Here is a 22,505-nt window from a genome sequence, read left to right on the forward strand (position 1 = left end):
GACAGCTGTCTGAAGCATTGCTCTGCACTATCCTCTCTGTTCCTACCGTTATCTTGCGGCTGTTCCTTGGCGATGTCATTCATTCCCCTTTCCAACCGTTGGCTCAGTATGATATTTAGAGCCAAATGTGGCCTGCACGTCCAGTTTGTTCCCCTCAATAATGGTCTCATCTGCATCACCAACAATATCCACCAATTTATTCCTGAGAAAATTGCTAATCTAAACTTGTCTTTTGGTTTTGAGAATCTTTGAAGATTCCTAGGAAACTCAGCTGGGAATCTTGATGCACACATACAGTTCGTTTAGAGAATCTTACCTGTAGGACAGCATTTGGGATTTGTGGAGTTCATTACACCCAAAAACATGATCATCTTTTTCTTTGGTAATTTGGTTTCCATGGACATGGCACTCACACACAGGATTACTTAAACCAAACACCTAGTATTGAGTGTCCTCAAGTACCTCCTGCAGAAGGGAGAAAGTTTGCATGTATAATGAAGTGTTAGATAAAAATAAAAAAAGAGAGGAAAGCATTATTAATTCAACTAAAGTAAAACTTTACTTCACTAGTGCTGGGCTTCTTTCCCTGCACAAGAGGTAGAGCATTGAAAGCCACCTCCTTCATCTAAGAAGATGACTTCCATGCTCTAACTTTTCTCCTCTTGTCATTTTTCCTTGGATTTGGGTGGTGAGGGAAGCCTAGGATCGGGTCGTCTGCAAATAGATCTGGAACTGGGGACTGATCGTGGGGTGGAGACTAGATAAAAATCCTGGAAGTCATGGATGCAACCCATCTGGTTCATCCCACTATGATCCCCCAATTCATCTCCTTCCTGAACTGTATAAAGCCTTGTATGAGGGCGGATATCTCCTCTGAGTTATCAAGAACTGAAACTGATAGCATTAGTTGTTAAAGAATTTCTAATTATCAAAAAAGCATATTGAATAGTTAGTCTTCTATTCTGTTTGTAATATACCTATTGTACAATCGATGACAATAAACCCTTACTAACATGCTGATTTGTAACATTCACCCCCTCAAGCACGATAGACATCATAAGCCCCTAGCTTGTTACAATTAAAGTTAACCCAGGCACCCCATATTGACTTGGTAAACAAATTTTATTGGCATTCAATCTTCATGTGAGTGGTTATAATACTTTTCCATAAGTTCTTGAACAAGATGACTTCCAAGTTTTTACTTCTGTACATTATGTCCTCACATGGGAATCTAGAATCAAAGCAATATGAATGGGGTGCATGATTATACACCAGTTCTATAGGTTGTGAAAATGCTGAAACCCAAGCATGCAACTTATTCTTTAACCAAATCAATTCACAGGTAGTATGTGGCATGGCAACCTAGAGATTGCTTACACTCTTCCAAGACACCAAATTTCCACCAACAAACATGACATACTTCTGTCAGAGGGTGATCTAGGCCATTTGCATGTGTGTCCCTGAGCGTGAGTGTGATCCTGATCCTGATACAAGAGACCTCTTCTAGGAGAGTCAAGAAACTGGCTAACAACACTGGTTGCAATGGAGATGCGTGGTCAAGTGACTGGAAGGTAATTGAACTTTTGACGAGTCTCTGGTATCATTGAGGATTGATGAACAATTCATCCCCATCTGGCATTACTATATGATTCCATGAGTGCATTGACCTGTTTAAACCCCAACAACCCCAATCTCATCCAACTGATCATGAATATATTTTCCTTGTGATAAGATGGTACCATACAAGATCTAGTTACCTAAATTCCCATGAAATACTTCAATGGTGTAAGAGATAACTGACGAATGAAGGTCTCACACTCAAATATGCCTGGAGGTAATGAGAATAGTGTATCATTAAAAACTAGGGTGGAGTATGGTATTTTGCCTTTGAGGTCAGACAATTGCATCTGATTATGAAGGGAGCATGTGGTAAGAACTGCATCCCTCTAGAATACTTTGGGCACATTCATTTGGTGTAGCATGGTATGATAACTTCTGCAACATGTCTGTTTTTCCTTTGAGCAACCTCATTTTATTGTGAGGTTTGAGCACAAGATGATTGGTGATCATTCCCGAGGGAGTCATATGTTGTAAATGAGCATTGCAACTATTAAGAATTCAAATAGACACATTAAATTGAATTTTAATTTTAGAGCAGAAGGCACGAATGATCTATTATTTAATAATCTAGGTCATTCTTGAAAAATCATCAATAAGGGTTAGAAAATACCTAAAACCCAATTTAGAGAGAAATCGACTACCACAAATAAGAATGGAATAATACAAAGGACTTAATGCCTGTTTACTGATTTGGGAAGCAAATGCAACATGACAATGCTTTTTGATCTGAAAATGTTCGCATTCTAAAGTCAAAAATAGATATTGAGTAAAATTTTTTGACTTGTCCAATGAAGGATGACCAAGGTAAGAATGAATCTAAAGAGGTATGGCTGCAGCAGTGTAGGCAGTGGGTGAAGATAGTGAATCAAGTAGTAGTGTGGTTTAGCTTCAATTCCATTTTTAAGCATCCTCATTATCATTTCAAATCCTAAAGAACAACAGAAGATGATTAAACGAGTCAAGTATTCTGTTAGTTTACATTCCCATCCCACTAACATAGCAGACCCATTTGCAAGGGTAACAACAGGTAAGATATCAGAATACTTTAGAGCTTAGAAAAGAGACTAGGTATACTTGTCATATGGTTAGTTGTAGACTGGTAGTAGAATATATAGGTTAAGTTTTGGAAAAAGTGGTAATTCATAGATAACAAGCAGAAGGTTTACCTTTCTGGGCAAGAGATCAAAAGGGAGGGATGTCTAAGACGCCTGATACTGAAGAGAACTTAGAATAGTCTTCTTCTGATATAGACACTGAGAAAATGCACTGCTATCTCACTGCTGAGGGAGTAGGTGCAGAATTTGTTGTTGCAGCATGAGCAACGTGAGGGGACTTGCCATGGAGATCCCAACATTGATAAACTCTATGATTGCCATGTCCACAATGAATATGGTTGCATGGTGTACCTCTACCACAGCTATCTGAACCAACCTAAGAACGTGTATTACTACCAAATCCAAAAACCACCATTGCTCCCAAACTAAGTACTGAAACAACTTCAGTGGTGAAAATAGACCTCTCTGTGCTAGAATTTGGAGCAGTAGAGCTAGGAGAAGCTGAAGTATGAGTGTTAGAGGCCTCAAAAACACGAGACTTGACATTAACAAAGGATGACAACTCTGTACTCTCAAAAATATGTAACTGGATTGGCTCAAAACTCAAAGATCTGTGACCTGTTCCCTCTGTTTTTGCAGCTAATGAAAATCAGTAATGGGTTGTGCAATATTTAGTTCCTCAAGAATGTGCTTCATCTCCATAAAGTACTCAGTAACAATTTTGTCCAGCCATTCCACTGTTGTATTTGAGGAATGATCAATAATGCAAGTTAGGTTACTTGAATATAAAAGATTTACATAATCCCAGATTTCTTTACAAATATCAACATGCATACACATTCTAATGGGGTTTTAATGCATTTTTTTTGAATCCATATTTCTTGCCTCTTGTCGTTACTAGTGTGGACCGAAAGAGATGTTCAAACTTGCCTAGGCATGGCAAATAAATATTGACTACCTTAGACCACTGTAAGTAATTATTACAATTTAACTTCTTTGTTGTAATTTATGAAGAAGGAATTGAGCTCTAGGGATCAATGGATTTCATCTGGAAGGGAAAAATTAAGAACAATGAAAAGATTCAACACATCAACTCTCCTATCACTAACAAGGAGGCATAATGAAATCATAACCACACCAACAGTCAACATTTCACCATTAATGAGACATAAAAAGTAAAAAGCTGTCATACTCATGCAAGAAAGACTTGCTGCTTTTGCACAAAATCTTTAACCAAACACGATGTCACCGACCAGATCTTGGTTCCTGGGTGAAAGCATAAAAAATAAAATCCAAAATAGCCCCATGCGCCGGCAAGTGGCGTAGGAGCTGCAATCAGTGATTGACACATGAGGGCATGTGAGTCAGTTGCTGAAGATGGCTTTTCCAATGTGAGCAGTTTAGCAAAGTCTCAGAGTGACTGGTTTTAGTTTTTTAAAAGACGCACTGGAGATTGTTGAACCAAATCTGACAGCCAGTGACATTCACTTGGCTAGGTACACAGAGTCTTAAATTTCGATTTCGACTAAAATTTCAATGCTCCAAAAGTACGCTTCAATTTTGATCTCAATTTCGATTTTGTTTTGAAAAAATAATGGAAACCAGTTGTAAAACATGGATTCTTTAATGAAACTTTAGAAATGGTTAATGGACATAATAATGTAAGTTTTAGAACTAATATATTACAAAGTGAATGCATCTATGTTGTGTTTGAGGTGCAATAGTTGTTATATAATATGGGCATTAAATATATTCAGCTAACATAAATGAAATTCATAAAATATTATTTATTATACAAATAAAGATAATTTAGACAGGAATGGTTAAATAAAATGTTGTTGCAATTTTAATTTTTGATATAAATTTAAAAGGCTTTGTACTAATCTTTTGTTTCAATAAAAGATAAGATAAATTAAGATAGAAATTTCACTTCTTGTCTAAATCTCACATTTGAATTCTAAGAAAATTTCATCTATACTTAATATTATGACAAGCTTCGTTGAAATTTCAAGATTTTTGTAATTTTTAGATGATTCCTTGAAATTTCAAAGGAAATTGTTCAGGACTTAAATTGATGGCCATTTCGATTTTGAGGGTGATGGAAAGCGGAAATTTGACGGAAGTTTTGATATTTTCATGGATTTAAGACCATGTGTACGCACAACTTTCTTGAGTTGATGTTGAGGCATGGGGTTGAAAGAACTAGGCTTTGTTTTGATATGATCTTAAAGAATTCCTAATTAGTAATAAGTGGAGAACATTACTGAGGTTTCCTATTCTTTTCATAATACACTCATGTACAATAGATGATGATAATACGTTGGTTAAATCACTGACCTGTAACATTAGTAATTAGAGCTTCTTTACCAGCTACTGTGGTACATCCTTTGTCATAACTGAACTACTACACTACGTATTGTGGTTTGTGGAGAGTATAGTTTGTCTATCCTCCTCCTTGGATAGCTCCAAGTGTAGAAATCCAAGTCCATGCCCTCTTGCGTGTGATAGTCAAACACTTTATTAAAAGATGCCGCAGTGGAATAGCGGTAATGTGCAGCGAAGCTTGCATTGCATGGGATGCCCCTCTATGTGTGGGCTGAATCTGAAGTCCAAACAATAAATTAGTCTCATAAACCTTGTAGAAAATTGTTGATGGTTATCTTTAGGTCATTTAGCATTGTTAGTGTGTGAGTTATGTTAACAAGTGAGACTTAGTAAGGGTATTATGGTCATTGGTTTGCATTTTTACAGATATTATAAATAAAGGCAGAGACCTATCATTGTGATTAGGTCTTCCATTTTACCCAATTATTCAACATGGTATCAAAGCATGATTTTGAGACCTACATCCTATTTGTCACAGCCTCCATCAAAACCGTGGCCTAAAACCCTATGTCTACTGCACGTGCAGCTCTATCATCACAGAAGAATTTTCAGAAACACTATAGCCCTAAAAAAAAGCCAGTAGCTGCCGTAAGCTAGAGCAGTTGCTGGGAAATCCCTGGGTGACACTGTCAGTTTAGGAGCACAAAATCCACTATAGATTTTGCAAATACAACACCTTAGTCACACACAGGCACTGCTGATCTCAACCCCCCCCCAAAAAAACTGAAATCCCATATCTGGAAACTTCCTTATGCACCCTCACGTGCCAGTTGATGGCTGCCAGGGCTGACCCCACATGACGCCCACATGACGTTGCGTGAAGCCAATATCAGGCATGTTTTTGGCCTAAATTCTTCCAGTAATGCTTGAATCTCCCTATAAACATATTATTGAAGTTTGTTATGATGTTTTTAGTCCGAAGATCTTACGTTTTTTAGTTGCTCATTTGTGACATCTGATGAATGGTTGTTTGATGCTTCTCAAAGCTGTTTGTCAATGTTTATTGAGTTTATTGGGCCTAAAAAAGTGGTATTTGCTGTGTTTTTGATTCATATGTTGTGTGCTTGTGGTTTGCATCAGTTGTTGAAGGTTTTGTATTTTGGGATCAAGTTGGTGAATTTGAAAAACATGTTGTCTAGTGGTCTACTATGTATTTTTGATTTGCTGCTCCATTGAGGTTGTATGTGTGTTAGGATGGAGTTCCCAAATTGCAAATGTGTATATCCCTCGTTAGTTGTTTGTTTAAGTGAACAGTGTATTGTGGCTATTTTAAAGGAGTATTCAAGGTTCATATAGTACCAGGCATCCCAACAAGCATCTCATCTCATTTCATCTTTTGCTCAGAAAAGTAACCATATCGTCTATATGTCATCTAGTATCTTTCCCACTAGGCCTTGGGTTATCGATTCTACTACTACTGAACATATGACAAGTGTCTCCAACTTCTTTTCTATTCTCTAGTATTCGATAGACCTACTACTTTGAATTTCTCTTTTCTCCCAGTGCTGGTAGTGTTTCTATCACACCATATCAAATCCATTGGCACCTTGGTCATCCATCATTGGACAAGTAAAATAGTTCGTTCTACTTTGAGTTCCATGTCTAACCTCGACTGTGTGTCTTGTCAATTAGAAAAGCCTCATCATGTTCCATTTGCCTCCCGAGTCAATAAAAAAGTTGTTAGCCCTTTTATGCTACCCTGTTATGATGTTTGGGGTCTTACTTGTGTCACGTCAAAGTTGTGGTTTTGATACTTTGTTATTTTTAGCGATGACTACTCCAGAATGACTTGCTTGTATGTAATGAAAGATTGTTTTGAGTTGTTTAATATCTTTTGTGCCTTCTGTTCTCAAGTAAGGACTCAGTTTGATATGTCAATCCAGTTACTTTGTAGTGATAATGTTGAGTACTTCAGTACTCAATTCACTACCTATACGACAGACTTTGGCATGATCCATTAGTCATCTTGTGCCCACACTCCACAACAAAATGGATTTGCGGAGCAGAAAAATGGACATATTCTTCAAGTCACTCGAATAGTGTTGCATAAAATGAATGTCCCGAAAGTTTTTTGGAGTGATGTTGTGCTCACCGCTTGCTCTCTCATCAATACAATGCCATCTTTCTTTCTTGGTGGTAAAATGCTATATTCAATTATCTTCCTTAAGGCTCCTATGTTCTACCTTCCTCCTTGTACATTTTGCTGTGTGTCCTTTGTTCATCAGTTAAATCCAGGAAGGGATAAATTGGATCCTCATGCTATCAATTGCTTTTTTGGGGCTATTCCTATACTCAAAAGGATGTCAGTGGTATATGTTTAGTTTACATTGATTCCTTGTCTCTACTAATGTCACTTTTATTGAGTCTACACTTTTCTATTCTAATTTCTTGAATTTTGTTGGTCTTGATTAGTTCCTTCCTCTACCTAGCCTTCTCGATCATAACTTATTTCTTTCATCTGGTCTTCCTACATCTTCATCAAGTTTAGGTCCTTCTCATCGCTTGGATCATCCTAATCTACAAGCGTGCACATGGAAACTCAAGGGAGGAGAGTCTCCTCTAGCTTCACTTCTATGCATCTAGTTCCCTTATCAAATGATCCTTTTCCCCAAGTGGTTGATCCTCCTATTGTTGTTCAAAAAGTTAAACGCACTTGTACCCAACATCCAAAATGATTTCTTGTCACTCTCATACTACTTTTTTTCTTAGTTCTTGTCATTTGTTGCTCTTCTCAAGTCTATTTCTGAACCCCTATCCCATTTTGGGTGGAGAAATGCAATGATAAAAGAGATGCATGCTCTATAGGATAATGATACTTGGGAATTGGTATGCCTTCCTGATAAGTTTGTGGTTGTTTGTCATTGAGTGTACACTATGAAGGTCAATCCAGATGATTCCATGGCTCGATTGAAATTCCACCTTGTTGATAAGGGATATAATTACGTGTATGGCTTGGACTTTTCAGACACAATCTCCTTTGTCACCAAACTTGCCTTAGTATGTTTGTTCATCTCCTTTGCCACCACTATCACTGGCCTCTACACCAGTTAGACGTGAAGAATCCTTTCTTACATGGTGATCTTTAGGAGGAGGTCTATATGGAGCAACCACCTAAGTTTGTTGGTTAGGTGGAGTTAGGCTTAGAAGTCACTATACGGTTTAAAAACAATCCTCAAGGGCGTGGTTTGGTCGCTTCCATGTTATAATAGTTGAGTTTGGCATTCAACGGTGTGCAGTAGATCATTCTGTATATTATTGCCATACTCCTTCCTGAAGGATTCTTCTTATTGTGTATGTGTGGATGATATTGTGATTATTGGTAATGATGATCAAGGTATTTAGATCCTAAAGCATTTCTTACTGGCTGAGTTTCAGACAAAGGATCTGGGACCATTAAAGTACTTCTTGGGTATAGAAGTATTGAGATCTTTTACATGATCCATCTTGTCACAGAATAAGTATGTTCCTAAATTTTTTAGGAGAGACTGTTTTGTTGGGATCTAAACCCATTGATAGACCTATGGATCCTAATAGTAAGCTAGTGCTAGATATGGGTGATTTGTTGCCCTACCTAGCATGATATTGGAGACTTGTAGCAAAACTACATCATCTCATTGTCACTCGGCCAAATGTCTTTTTATAACAAGTATTGTGAGTCAATTTCTTGATTCTTCGAGAACAATTCACTGGGATATAGTAATTGACATCTTGAGATATCTTAAAGGTGCACCTGGAAGGGATTTCTTATATGAGGATCGAGGTCACACTTATATTTAGGGATATACTGATGTAGATTGGGCCATGTTACCTTCCGACAGAAGATTCACAACCTAGTATTGTATATTTGTTGGTGGATATTTGGTTTCTAGGAGTAAGGAATAAATTGTGGTGGCTAGGCCAAGTGTTGAGCCAAAGTATAGGGCTATGGCTCACACTACATGTGAACTTGTTTGGCTGAATAACATGTTGGAACTTGGAAGAACTGGGTTTTCCACATTCTCATCTATGGAGCTAATGTGTGATAATCAAGTTGCCATTTAGATTGCCGCCAACCTAGTCTTCTATAAGCGTAAAAAACACATTGAAGTTGATTTCTGCTTTGTTTGGGAGAAACTTGTGCAGGAGCTCATTACTATCACTCATGTGAAGTCTGATTTGTAGCTTGTTAATTTTTTTACTATAGCTTTTTTTTTTTTTGGGGGGGGGGGGTGCTCATGTTAAATTCATTTGTAACAAGCTAGGAGAATGTGATAGTTATGCTCTAGCTCAAGGGGGAGTGTTGATGGTTATCTTAGTCATTTAGAATTGTTAGTGTGTGAGTTATGTTAGCAAGTGAGAGTTAGTAAGGGTATTATGGTCATTGACATGTACTTTGACATATATTATAAATTTATAAATAGAGGAAGAGACCTATCATTGTGATTAGGTGTTAGCCTAATAAGGCTTAGAACCTTATTTTGATGATACCAAACTAAATGAACTTAACATGTTTTGCTAAAACCATTTTCAGGGCTCAAATGATTGGTTAAAGAGATTAAGCTCAAAAGTTATTGCAAAAAGACCAATTTCTTAAAAAATCAAGCTCAAGTCTTTTTAGAGATGTCCACATGAAGAATATACTTAGAGACTTGGCCCATGATGAAGCAATAGACAATTGAAGAAAGGAAGCGCAAAAGAGTTGAAGCCACTACATGAAGACTTAGTATTTTAGAAAGTTCATAATATTAAGAGTCTCATGTAAGTACTTCATATTTTTTCAGTATAAATATTTGAAGCTCTTTAGGAATGATTATAGACTTAGAGACCCATTTTTAAGACCTTGGAAAATACAATTTTCAAGTTTCAAATAAAAAATTTCAAGATTAAAAGCTAAAGGAGTTTTTAGAAACCATGTCTTAAAAACAGTAATTTGCATGCTCAGGCGCCTGACTGAGTATTCTCTGGTGACTGACCTTTTATATGGTTTTTTAGAAATGCAAACAAAATTGAGGCAGGCGCCTCACAGATCCTTCTTAGGCGACTGACCGGTTTTTGAGGTTGAGTCAGGTGACTGACTGAACACACTCAGGTGACTGACATAGCACTAACTTTTGAAATACGCTGGATTTTTAAAGTGATAGGTGCCTGACACTTTTTGATAGGCGACTGGCTTTTGTAAAATCTAAAATAAAGCAGTGTGGGAAAGTTTTCAAAAATGATTGCCTGGGCTCCAAAGTTTGTATAAACTTGGGAAATACTCCAAGTAACTTGGGCTACACGGAAATTACTTTTAGAACTCTATAAATACATCTTAATTGCAAACCAACAATTACCAACAATCAATTTAAAATCAGCATTCAAGCTTACATTCTCACTTTCAAGTCCTTCTACTGACATACACATTGCTGAAAGTCTTTATTGATTCTTACTGATCAAATTCTCACTGATTCTGAGTTTTCTATCGACATTTCAATTCAAGAAAGAATCCACGGTGATATTTGCATTGAGTTTCAAATCTTTATATTGGTTATATTGCTGAAGTATATAGATTTCAATTGTACTAATCAGCTTTGTTTGAGAGTATCTTTGTACACCAAATTGTATCTTGTTCTTTTTGCTGTTTTTGACGATTTAGGATTGTTGAATCGTTAGATTACCGAGCGTGGGGTATCGTTTGGAGAGGAGGGCTGCATCCTACTTGAAGGAGTGTGTAAAAGGTTTGCTCCGCCCGGTCAAGGGAGCGGTATAGTGAAATCTTTGGGTGGTTTGCCTAAGGCGAGGACGTAGGTGGGGACAGCCGAACCTCGTAAAATCTTGGCGTCTTGCTCTTCCCTATTCTCTTTAATTTTCTGCATATATAAACTGCGTAGTTGTGTACTCAATTTGCTGAAAATTAATTTGCTTTTGGGAATTGTGGAAACCTTAAGGGAGTACGTTGATTGACCAATATTATATTGTGGAAACCGCAAGGGAATACGTTGATTGATTAATACCAAAGCTTATTAATATATTGGTTGGTTACATACTTAAATTCAAGATTCTTATTTGATATCAATATTTGAATTTTGGAAGCTTGGTTAATTTTTCTATTTTATTTCATATTGCGATATCAAGCTCACCTCATTGATTGGATTGATATTGAAAAGCTGGAATTTGAATTTTGAAGTTTTGATTATCATCATCATTCATCAATAAATACTAAATCTTGGATTGAGTGTTGGTTATTACAAATTAATTGCACTTGTGAAGTTGTTGTGTTGTAGAGTGTGATTGCAAATTAACTCAAATTGAAAAAGGGGTTAATACTCAACTAAAAGAATTTGTAAAACAAGAATTTACATAGATTTTTTTAAAAACCCAATTTACCCCCCCTCTTGGGAGTACACCTTACTTCTCATTAGGCCTTCCATTTTACCCAATTATTCAACAAGAATATATCAGTCTGTGTTCATTATCTATATTATTATCTCCTTGATTTAATTCAAGGGGTGGACCTCAATTTGGTAGTTTACCCTCCAAATAGCTTTGAAAAGCTTGCACGATGCACAATTAGTTAAATCATCTCTAAGAGTTGGTAGAGATTCTCATCGGCAAAGATCAATGCAACAAGATGCCAGTAATAGGAATATCTAGTTAGTTGGAAGGGTTTGGGAGAAAAAAATAATCTAGGAGAGGGCCCTTGTCCCTCATTACTTTGAATTTTAGATTCTTGACTGTGTATAGCTTAAGTGAACGAGGACGTCGATAGATTAAGTGGGGGATTGTGTCATAGGGTAACAACCTTAAAGTGATAAATATGATGAATTGGGATTCATTATGAAAATATCTAATACTTCAAAGATGCAGTTTGTAGTATGGCTTCTTAGAGAAATGTAGGGCCCATTTAGTTGTGGAAAATGAATTTTCTTTTCCATTTTAATTTTCCAAAAAGATACAAAAGGATTAGCTAATTTATCATTTTTATAACATTTGTATGAAATACATGAACAACAATAAAAATTTTGGCACCATTTGCTAGTGGGAATAGTTTTATTTTCCTTTCTAGTTTTTCAAATAATTACAAAAATGCCAATTTCTTTCCAATTTTCCAAATTTATATAAAAAAGTTCAAATAAAGTTGGAAAATATTTTTTATTATTTTCTAGATTTCTGACTCTTACGTTGCGTATGAGAGCATGGAATTTGAGTTTTGGACTTTGATTTATATGGATTTCATATTGAGTTTCTTTCAAATCCTCACAAATCCAAATTCAAGCCCCAAAAGCCATGATCCCAAATGCTGCCTTATTTAATTTTTTGAAAAATTGAAAAATAACTTTCTTTTTTGCATTTTAAAATCTAAACATAAAAAATGAAATATTTTTTTTGCACATTTAAACAAACTCTTTATTTTCTACCTCATTAATAAAAATATTAAAAAACTAATAAATAAGCTAAAACTTTTATAATTCTTTGGACAACTTAAAAAATGGAAAATGGAAAATGGAAAATGTTTTCCACAGTTCAATGTGTCTATAGATGCTTCCTAGTGTTAGAGATAGAAGCATAGGAAGCTCTTTAGGAGGCAGCGACCAGTTACCCTATCTCAAGAGCTAGTCACTTCTGGAGGAGGGTGCATATCCAGCCTGCATGCTTGTAAGTTTCTCGCCTACCTACTTATTGTGTATAAACTTCCCCTATGGATGCATTGTTGCCTGGTCATATTATTATACAAGCTGACTCATTCTATACATTTGCATTGTGGCCATGATTGTTGCTTGTTTACTTGCATTATGGATGCCTACTGTGTGAATCACTTCTCATGCGTGTTCCGTTATTTATGGCTACATTGATTAGGGTACTATCGTCGTGGTGCATGTCTTATGTTATGTTTGTGCATGCATGCTTGATCAAGTGCTCCTTGGTTAGCTTGTTTGTAACAACCCCAAAAACAAGTGCATCGAACAAGCTCAAGCAAACTTGGGTCCTTGGCACTTGGCATCCTCTTATGAAGAATCACCCTGTTTTGTTCTCTGTCATTATTACGCATGCCAAGTGTGTGTGTGTTTGGTGTATCCTGCAATCAAGTTGACACAAGGGAAGGGGCTAGTGTGAGTAATACATCTGATAAAAAAAGATCCAGGGAAGTTTACACCATATCATTCTAAGTTTACTATAAGTCTGCATCAGCAATTGCATACATGTTATTTTAAATTAATAAATTGTATTCTAGGTAAAAATAAAAATTTAAAATGAAAACCTCTCTTTCTCCTTCTCTTAAGTAAGGTTCCTTCCTTCTTCAAAAAAATCTTTCCTTAATTCTTAAAAAATGGGCATGAACCTGTAGGGGTAGCCTCGTAGGGAGCCAGCAGCCCTGTGCCAGTGCGCACATCATGATCCTTGTCCATTTTACTTCCTCTCATCTATCTCCCATGCTGAACCCTTGGATTCACAATGAACAGACACAATTTGGGATTGGGATCCTCTTCAGAGTTTTAAAATTTAATGATTTGCTCCCAATGGACCAAATAAACATTTACATTTTCAGATATTTGGACTTGAAAGAAAAAGAAAGGACAAAAAGAAACCTGATATGGGTTGGTATATTACTTTATCCTTTTGCAGCAGGGAGACAGCTTGTGGAGCAATGTGCATTATATACTTTTTGTTGATTGGCATTTTTTCTCTTTGAGCTATAACTTCTTATTGTTTTTCTGTTGGGTCAACTGCTACATATTGTGTGGTGATGTGAAAGTTAGCCTTATTTTCAATTTCCTTATCTTATTTATTATTATTGGTGTTGGGATACCAGGTTCAATATAAAAGTTTTGATGAAATTGACGAAGAAAAACAATGGTGGAGAGTCCCTTTTATTTCAGAATTTTTTCAGAAAAATGGTTTTCAGTCTGCTTTAAAAATGATTGTTGGATCCGAGACTGTTCAAGCACGCCAATTTGTACAATATGCTTTTGGGCAGTTAAAATCATTCAACAATGCATACCTTCAGAAGGAGAGTTTTTCATATGGTGAACAGTATGAAAAAGGTTGTGTGGGAATGTCCAGCAGCTCCATTTTCGTCTCAGACATGCCTTCACAGGTGCAGGCTAGCCAAGAAGGCTTTTCAGATGACACAAGCTGCAAGGAAGATGGCAGCACGCTGGAGCTTCACACTGGTGATCGTGAAACGGATTATGGCCATTCATCTTCATCAATGACACAAGTTGGTGAGACTCTGCACTCAGATGAACATTTTTGGAAGAATTTTGCTGATGTTATCAATAAGAATGTCATTCAGAAATTTGGTATCTCTTTTACTGAGAAAATCAAGTGGGATGGTTTTGACTTATTAAATAGAATTGGCTTACAGTCACGAAGGATTGCAGAGGCAGGCTATGTTGAATCTGGGCTTGCAATTTCTGACAGTACGGGTGTTGATGATAGCAACATTGCAACGACTGCCCCAGTGAATATTAGCACAATTCAGTCTTCACTTCCAGGCATTAAAAAGGCAACACAGGATATATTGAGGCAAACTGATTCTGTTTTAGGGGCATTAATGGTTCTGACTACAGCTGTTTCTAAACTAAATAAGGATGCACATCTTTTAGGGAAGGGAAAATTGAAACAAGATACTACTGTGAAAATGAAAGATGATGTCTCTAGATATTTTGAGATTGAAAGCTTTGCTAAATTGCCAGATGAATCAATTTTGAGTGATCAGAAGGCAGAGGAGTTGAGAGCACTCTTTTCAACTGCCGAGAGTGCCGTGGAGGCTTGGGCAATGCTTGCAACTTCCTTGGGCCATCCAAGTTTTATTAAATCTGAATTTGAGAAAATATGCTTCTTAGATAATACAACCACTGATACACAGGTAAAGGTTTGCCTTTCATCAGGAAGGAAACCCCATTCTTGTTAATGTTCACTGAAATCAATAGGAATATGCTGTCATGAATGACAAGGAAAAAATTTGCCATCATCTGACTGGTAGGATCATTTTTAAAAACACCGCAGGTAGCAATTTGGCGTGATTCTGCACGGAAGAGATTAGTTGTTGCTTTCAGGGGAACAGAACAAGTAGGTTATATTCTGTCATGATTACTGCAATTAAGATAGATTTTTATATCTTGATATTCTAATCCATTGATTTTCCAGGCAAGATGGAAAGACCTCCAAACTGATTTAATGCTGGTTCCTGCTGGGTATTGACTGCACCTGAACCTGATGATAACTAGCATAATGAATTTTTTTTTTTCAACCTACTGCATCTAGTTTATTATCTCTTGCTGCCTCTTTGAAATTTCAGTTCTTTATAATTTATGGGATGCATACTGGAACAAAAATACTGTCTTTACTAGTTTTTGTGACATAACATTTCATTTGGGGAAAAAAGGCCAATAAAAGCACAACCATACGAAAATTATAGCTTCCATCTGAAGTAATAGAAAGAAAAAACAATTTCAGAGTATCTTTATGGGTAAAAGAACATTATATTTATACTTATATGTATTTGACAAACAAAGAATTATAATAGGAGAGAAGAGGATATATAACAAAAAAGAAGGAAGGAAAAATAAAACAAAAAGAATAAAAAAAATTCTCGTAAAAAGAATAAGCTAAAAAATCACAGAAATACTAAAAGCAACTCAATGAATTAGAGCCAGCCAGCAAGTCTTCCAAAGAAACATGTTGAAAGAAACCGCTTGTCGACCCACAGTGGAGCAAGATAAACCACTCTCCTCCAAACCAAATTGTTAGTGGTAGTCATGCCTTTGAAGAATCTAACATTTCTCTCCAACCAAAAACACCAAATAATAGCCACAACAATGCACTGCCACAAAGCTTTCCCAATCTACAAGATGGTGTTACTCTCACCACCACTTGACCACGTGAAATCCCTCAGCAACTTCTCTAGCTTCCGTGCCACTCTTAGAGGAATTCTAAAGAGAGAAAGATAATGCAGAAGGATGGAGGACAGAAAAGTGTGGATAAGAGTAATAAGACCTCCTAAAGTGAGGAACACTCCTCTCCACCTACCCATCTTGTAGCCAGACTCTCAAAAACCGGGGCCTAGAAAGAGTCAACATTGGGTTACACCTCAAGAGACATCCAACTAGGTTATAATTCAAGTCAAAATGACACAATGGTATGCATGAGACACCACCTTGAGGTCCTCGAAGGTATGCACTAGACACTATTTTGATGTCCGTCATTGAATTGATTAAGGTATTTTAATGTTTGGAAAGGCACAACATAGATAGATAAAGCACAATGAAGGGATATTTTGCTCAATCATACAAAGGGCAACACACTAAATCGAACAATCAATGATCAAAGCATGCATTTGAAGTCACCAAATAAAAACATTAAAAAGAAGTCATAATGAATCTAAAGAAAGTGAATCAGATGCAGTATTTATATAACCTATAAAAGGCAACCAAATTCCAACCTTACCTTCCTTTTTTGAAAGATTTGTTGACAAAGTTCAACATTTTATGTACAAAGGGAAATCAGGAATCAAAATTTGAGCTTTTCCTTTTTGTTTTTGGTTTTTTGAACATATATGAATTTAAATCAAAGGGGAAAACACTCCTAAAAATCAAGCAAAGGCTGGAAAATAGTTAGGAAATTTTTGGAATTTTATTAACTTTTTTTTGGATTTTTTTTTTTTTTGGATTTTTCATTAATTAGTGACAAATAAAAACAAACCAAAGATGAAAGCAAGGCTGTAACTTTGGCATGAACATGGCATGAAGGTTATGATTTTTGCACTATCATAGAATAAAGCTTGGAACTTCCATACAAAGTGTAAATAAAGATTGAAAGTTTAATGCTTATATAAAAGAAAAACACAATTTTTAACTCAAAATTAAGAACATTTCAAAATGGTTGAATCCAACATGCCACAAGCTTCAAGAACATAATTGTGCAAGTATGTTAAGATACATGAGATTGAGAGAGGTACCTTGGTCTTCTTACATATCAAGAAGATTCAACAATCCAAAAAAAATATAACAAAGAAAGAAACAACAAGCTTCAATCTTCTTCTTCAAGCTTGATTTCTCTGATGAAGTTTTCTAAAAGGGCCAAAAGGGTGGAGAAACTTGTTCTCCAAGTTGTGGACGTCTCTCCCTTTTCCCTCTCCCTTCCCTCTCCTTTTCTCCTAGGTTGAGTGTGTATTATTCCTCAAGTCTTCCTTCCTTTTTATAGAGCAAGGGGAGCAAAAGTGTTGCCATATAACCCCTATTTTCCAAAAATACTCCTTTAGTTTTCGTTGTCTCATAAAGGTGTTGGAAAGAAACTCCTATTTCAAAAAATTGGGTGTCTACAGACATTATTAATGTGTTATTGTTATGTTAGTAAGTGTCAGTGAATGCGAGTATTATTTTCATTGTCATGTACTTGACGTATGTTATAAAATAAAAGGAGAGACGTATCGTTGTGATTAGGTCGCGTAACTTACCCAATACTTCAACATGGCATTGAAGCAAGACTTTGACACTATAGGAAGATCCACTGCACCACTAAAGATTAAAAACAAGCTTAGGAACATCAAAAAGCATAGTAATCACCGGAAAAAGGATGAGACGTTGCTACCCTTCTAGAATCCTAAGAATCCTTTCAAATTTTGTAGAACAAACCCCGTAACTAGCCAAAGAACCTTTCAATTTATGTGGCAAGGAAACTTCATTGTTGAAGGAAGCCTTATGCACCCCTACATGTTGATCGAAAGATGGCATCTCCAACCCCACGTTCCTGTGCATGTGAACCTTTTCCCACTTATTTTTGGTATGATTTCCTCGAGAACGTCTTGAGTCATTCCCTACACTAAAATCTCAAGTTGTTCGTCTTGTTTCTTGTTCAAAGATCCAATTTTTTGGATCATTTAGTCATGACCCTTCTTTAATGTTGTGTGATACCATTAAGGTCATGGTTAGTGTTTTAGGGTGGTGGTATGTGTTCATTTGTTGGGTTTGTGGTAGTTCTATGTTCATTTTTTTGTGACTCGTTCATGGTCGTTCTTCTTTGTGGTTGTTTCGTTGTTCCAACTTTTAATCTTGTTTATTGTTAGTTTCATTTATGAGTGTTGGAATGGTTTCATTTGTTCACACTCATGTGAATTTGTTTTGTGGAAGAACATTTTAGAGGAACTTGGTTTTCCACATTCTTGATCTGTGGAGTTTATGTGTGATAATCAAGCTACTATTCATATTGCCTCAACCTAGCTTCCATAAGCAGATAAAACACATTGAAGTTGATTGTTCCTTTGTTCGAGAGAAACTTGTAAAGAAGCTATTTACAACCACTCGTGTGAAGTATGAAGTCCAACTTGCTAATTTATTCACTAAAGCCTTTGGGGAATGCTCCTATTAAATTCATTTGTAAATTGAAACAAGCAAGGAGCATATGATATTTATGCTCCAACTTGAGGAGTGTTACTAGTTATTTTGGTGTTTTAGCATTATTAGTATCTGTTATTGTCATGTTAGTAAGCGTGTTATGGTCATTGCTATGTAGAGGCCTAGACTCATAGAAGCTTCTAGATATAAATTGTGGGGAGTGGGGAGGGAAGCAAGGGCAGTATGGTGGCAGAATGAAGATCTTGAGTTGGAATGTTAGGGGGTTGGGTTGCTCTAGTAAACATTGCCAGATCAAGGAAATTTTATGTTAGGTTGCCCTAGATGGTATTATGTTTCAAGAGTTTGAATTAGAGTTATTGGATGGGTTTCTTGTTAGGAACATTTGGGGTTCCAGGTTCAAAGATTGGATTTGGTTACCGCTCCTCAAGGGGTATTGTGATAATTTGGGATGCTAGATTCGCTATTTAATTGGATCTTTTAAGTTGTTCAGGGTCGGAACGAGTAAGCCTTGAGAACTCCTTACGCCAAAGGCTAACCCCCTTTGGAAATGAGGTGAACCCCTTTCTTCTCGGAAAACCAAAGCGGAGTACTGGGAAGAAGTACAAAGGACCTTGAGGTCCGCTTCCCACCCAGGCAAAATATAATCGCCTACTCGCCTTTGAGAATTGGGATCTCCAGATACGAGAGCTGAGAAATCAATCTCTCTCTTTTGAAGGAGATAATTGATGAGCATTCTGAACTATGTCGGGGGAAGAATCCTGATCAAGCATTTATTTCTTTTGTGGAGTATCCTGGGGAGAACTTAGAGTCTGAGTCCCAGGCAAAGAATGGAAATTGGGTCAACATCGATATTCCTTTTTGGTGTATGTTCATTTAGATGTTAAAAAAGGGGTAGTGGTGATTTACCTCGGTCTATAGATGTAATACCACTTGGTTGAGGGGTATATGTGGGATGAATTAGCTGCTACTTATGGCATGTTTTTCCCCAATTGGTGTTTGGGGGGCAATTTTAATATCATCGGGCCCAATAATGAAATAATAGAATGCTCTAGAATCACCTCAATTTGATAATTTTATTAGGTAATATAATTTGAAGGACATTCTCCTTTGCAATGCTCAAGTTACTTGGTCGCTAATGGCATTAGGTCAGTGGCTACTAGGATTGATAGGTTTTTTATTACCACTAATTGGGAGGATGCATTTCCTACCTTAACTCAATAAGTTATCCCTATAGTTATTTTTGACCATTGCCCTTTGGTTCTTGAGTCCAGTCTTGTTAAATTGGGGCTCTACTCTTTAGATTTGAAAACACAGGGTCGAGACATTTTGATTTTCTAAGTTTGGTTAGGGAATGGGGGGGAAGTGCATTGTGGAAGGTTGGAAAGGTTTTTGTTTTGATAGATGAGCTGAAAATCTGGATTATGGAAGCTTTTGGTTATAGTCTAGAAAAATAATATATTCTTCAAAAATTGGGAGTGAATGATAGATTAGCTTAAGAGATGATAGATTAGCTTAAGAGGGTTCCCTTTCTAAGGAATTGCTGGTAAACAAGTTCAGTTGTCCATTGAGTTTGTGAACTAGTTGTTTTTAAGGGAAGAGAAATCCCGAATGAATTGGATTAGGTGCTAAGAGAAGAAGGAATTTTATTGAATATATAAGAGGATGATAGGGGGAGGTTACTAGGGATCTTGAGTGTATTGTAGGTTTGATTACTAATTATCATAGGAACCTCCTTTCAGAGGAGGATAAGGGAAGAACTACAAGGGGCTAGATTGGTGTTTTATTTCAATAGATAAAACCAACTTGGTTAGGATATCTTTTGAAATAAAGGAGACTAAGAGTTCACTCTTATTGAATGGCAAGGCTAAGTGTTGGTTTCGTGCATCTAGGTTCTAAGACAGGGAGATTCCTTCCTCATTTTCTTTGTATTATTGTCGTTGATGCTTTAAGTAGAAGGATTGTGGAGGAGTTTGTTGAGGTATTGTGGTAAATTAGAAGACCTAATCACAACGATAGGTCTCTCCCTCTATTTATAACATATGTTAGGTACATGAATCACAGCTATCCCCTTCACCCCCCATTGGATTAAGGTTGAGGTCCTTCCTATAAAACCTAATCTCTATGACAAGTAGGATAATTATTTTTATTAAAGTCAACCACAGGCATAAGAAAGATACCTTTGCCAAAACCAAAAACTCAAGACAAGAATAAGAAGTATTGGGCAAATATTTTGAATTGTTGAAGAATTGGGTAAATTGGAACACCTCACCATGACGACAGGTCTCCATATTTTTATAATATATGTCAAGTACATACCAATGACCATAGTACCCATGCTAACTCACGCTTACTAACATAACACTACCATATACTAATAATGCTACGCGACGAAATAACCATTAACAGCTACATACATTGTTGGCAAACAGGGAGAATTTGTCAAAAAAATTCAAACTATACACCTGAGTGGTATCTTTTAGAAATAGACAAGACTTAAAGTGAGTCACAAAACCATCAAGATTCACCTTAACAGTATACACCTTGCAACAACCAACCACAAACATATAAGGAGGAAGAGGTACCAACTCCCAAGTATCACGATCCTCTAGCACACACATCTCTTAAATAGTTAAAATGCTCCACCCAAAATGGGATGGGGCTTTTCAGAAATAGATTTCAGAAGAGCGACAGAAGACAAAGTACTACTAACAAGAAAATAATATCTGAGTGGAAATCTTAACAAACAAAATTAGAGATTTGTTGTTGGGTACAAGTGTGTTTACCTTTGCAAATAGCAATAGGAAAATTAGCATATTTGAAAAATATGATCATCTGGTGATGGAATTAAAGGCGTAAAGGTAGAATTTGGAGGATGCTCTCCTCCTTTCAATCATTGTGTGTACACCTACAAATTGGGATGGTCCAAGTGACGAGAAGGACTCAAATTGGATGAAGATGTTGGATGATTGAGCAAAGATAATAGGTCAGGATCTAGAAAGCCTTGGCAGAGAAAGGGACTCATCAATGTTAATGGAACTCAAGGAATCAAAATAGTATGTTGTAGACTCAAAGAAGGTGACACCAGTAGAGACAAAGCATTGATGTAAAGTAGGGCTGTAACATCAATCTTTCTTTTTGGTACAAGATTAGCCTAGAAAAAGTACATTTGTCAGCACGAGGATCCAACTTATCTATTCCTTGACTTAAATGATGGACAAAGGACCCGGACCCACAACCCAATACACAAGGAGGAAATGAGAACAAAGGAACCTTTGGGAAGATAACTGAGTATGAGATTTTACGACCAAGGTGTGAGGATGGCATTTATTGATGAGAGAGCAAGCAATGAGCACGAAATCACTCTAAGAAACTTTGGGGCATTCATTTGAATCAATGGGGTATAAGTAACTTTGGGATTATCCACTCTGAATTGGGTTTTGAAGTACTTCTTAGCATTATCACTATGAAGTATCATATCAAATTGAATCCTTATTTGAGAACTAATGGCACAAAAGATTGATCTTTCATTAAATGAAAACAATTTGCCCTAGAGTAGTTGTTAACAAATGTAAGAGAGTATTGGAACCCCAACTTTGATTTGAAAAGACTAGGATCCCAAACATCATAATGGACTAAGATGAAAGGGCAGACAATGTATTTGAAGTGGTGTAGCAGCAGTACTGCAAGTGCAAGCAATAGGAGGAGAGAGAAACTCAAAAGTAGTAAAGTTCACTAGCCTCAAATGCTGTACCATACTACCAGTCTTCTTCTTTGTCCCTAACTAGGAATGAAGGTTACAGGCTTCATAATCTTACTAACAAACATGAGATTGAAAGGGGATTTAGGAATGTACAAAACAGAAGAGAGAGTTGGAGGGAGTTGGGGATAGCCCTTGCAGAAGATAAGACAGGGAAGGGGTGGCCTAGATTGTTTGGACACCTGCCAATGTAGGCCAAATGGTGCAGTAGTGAGGTGGGATGAACTAGTTCATGTTAGTGGCAGCAGGAGGGAGAGGGGTGGACCTAAAATTATGCGGAATGAGATTGTTAGAAAGGATTTAACAGCCCTCCATTTCTGAGAATATTGCCCATGATGATGCATATTGATGGAAAATGATTCATGCAGCTGA

At 36.7% G+C, this 22,505-nt stretch overlaps 1 protein-coding gene across 3 annotated transcripts in view; it reads left to right on the plus strand.

Annotated features, from left to right (window-relative positions):
* The window catches only part of LOC131151613 (uncharacterized), a 126,077-nt gene that overhangs the window by 49,779 nt on the left and 53,793 nt on the right, over positions 1-22,505 (plus strand). For all 3 annotated transcript variants that reach the window (XM_058102879.1, XM_058102880.1, XM_058102881.1), the window contains exons 8-10: positions 13,831-14,889; positions 15,030-15,092; positions 15,171-15,217. In XM_058102879.1, coding sequence (XP_057958862.1) covers positions 13,831-14,889; positions 15,030-15,092; positions 15,171-15,217 — 1,169 coding nt within the window. The remainder of the gene's footprint in view (positions 1-13,830; positions 14,890-15,029; positions 15,093-15,170; positions 15,218-22,505) is intronic.

Source organism: Malania oleifera, chromosome 3 (genome assembly GCF_029873635.1).
Source record: "Malania oleifera isolate guangnan ecotype guangnan chromosome 3, ASM2987363v1, whole genome shotgun sequence".
NCBI classification, from domain to species: domain Eukaryota; kingdom Viridiplantae; phylum Streptophyta; class Magnoliopsida; order Santalales; family Ximeniaceae; genus Malania; species Malania oleifera.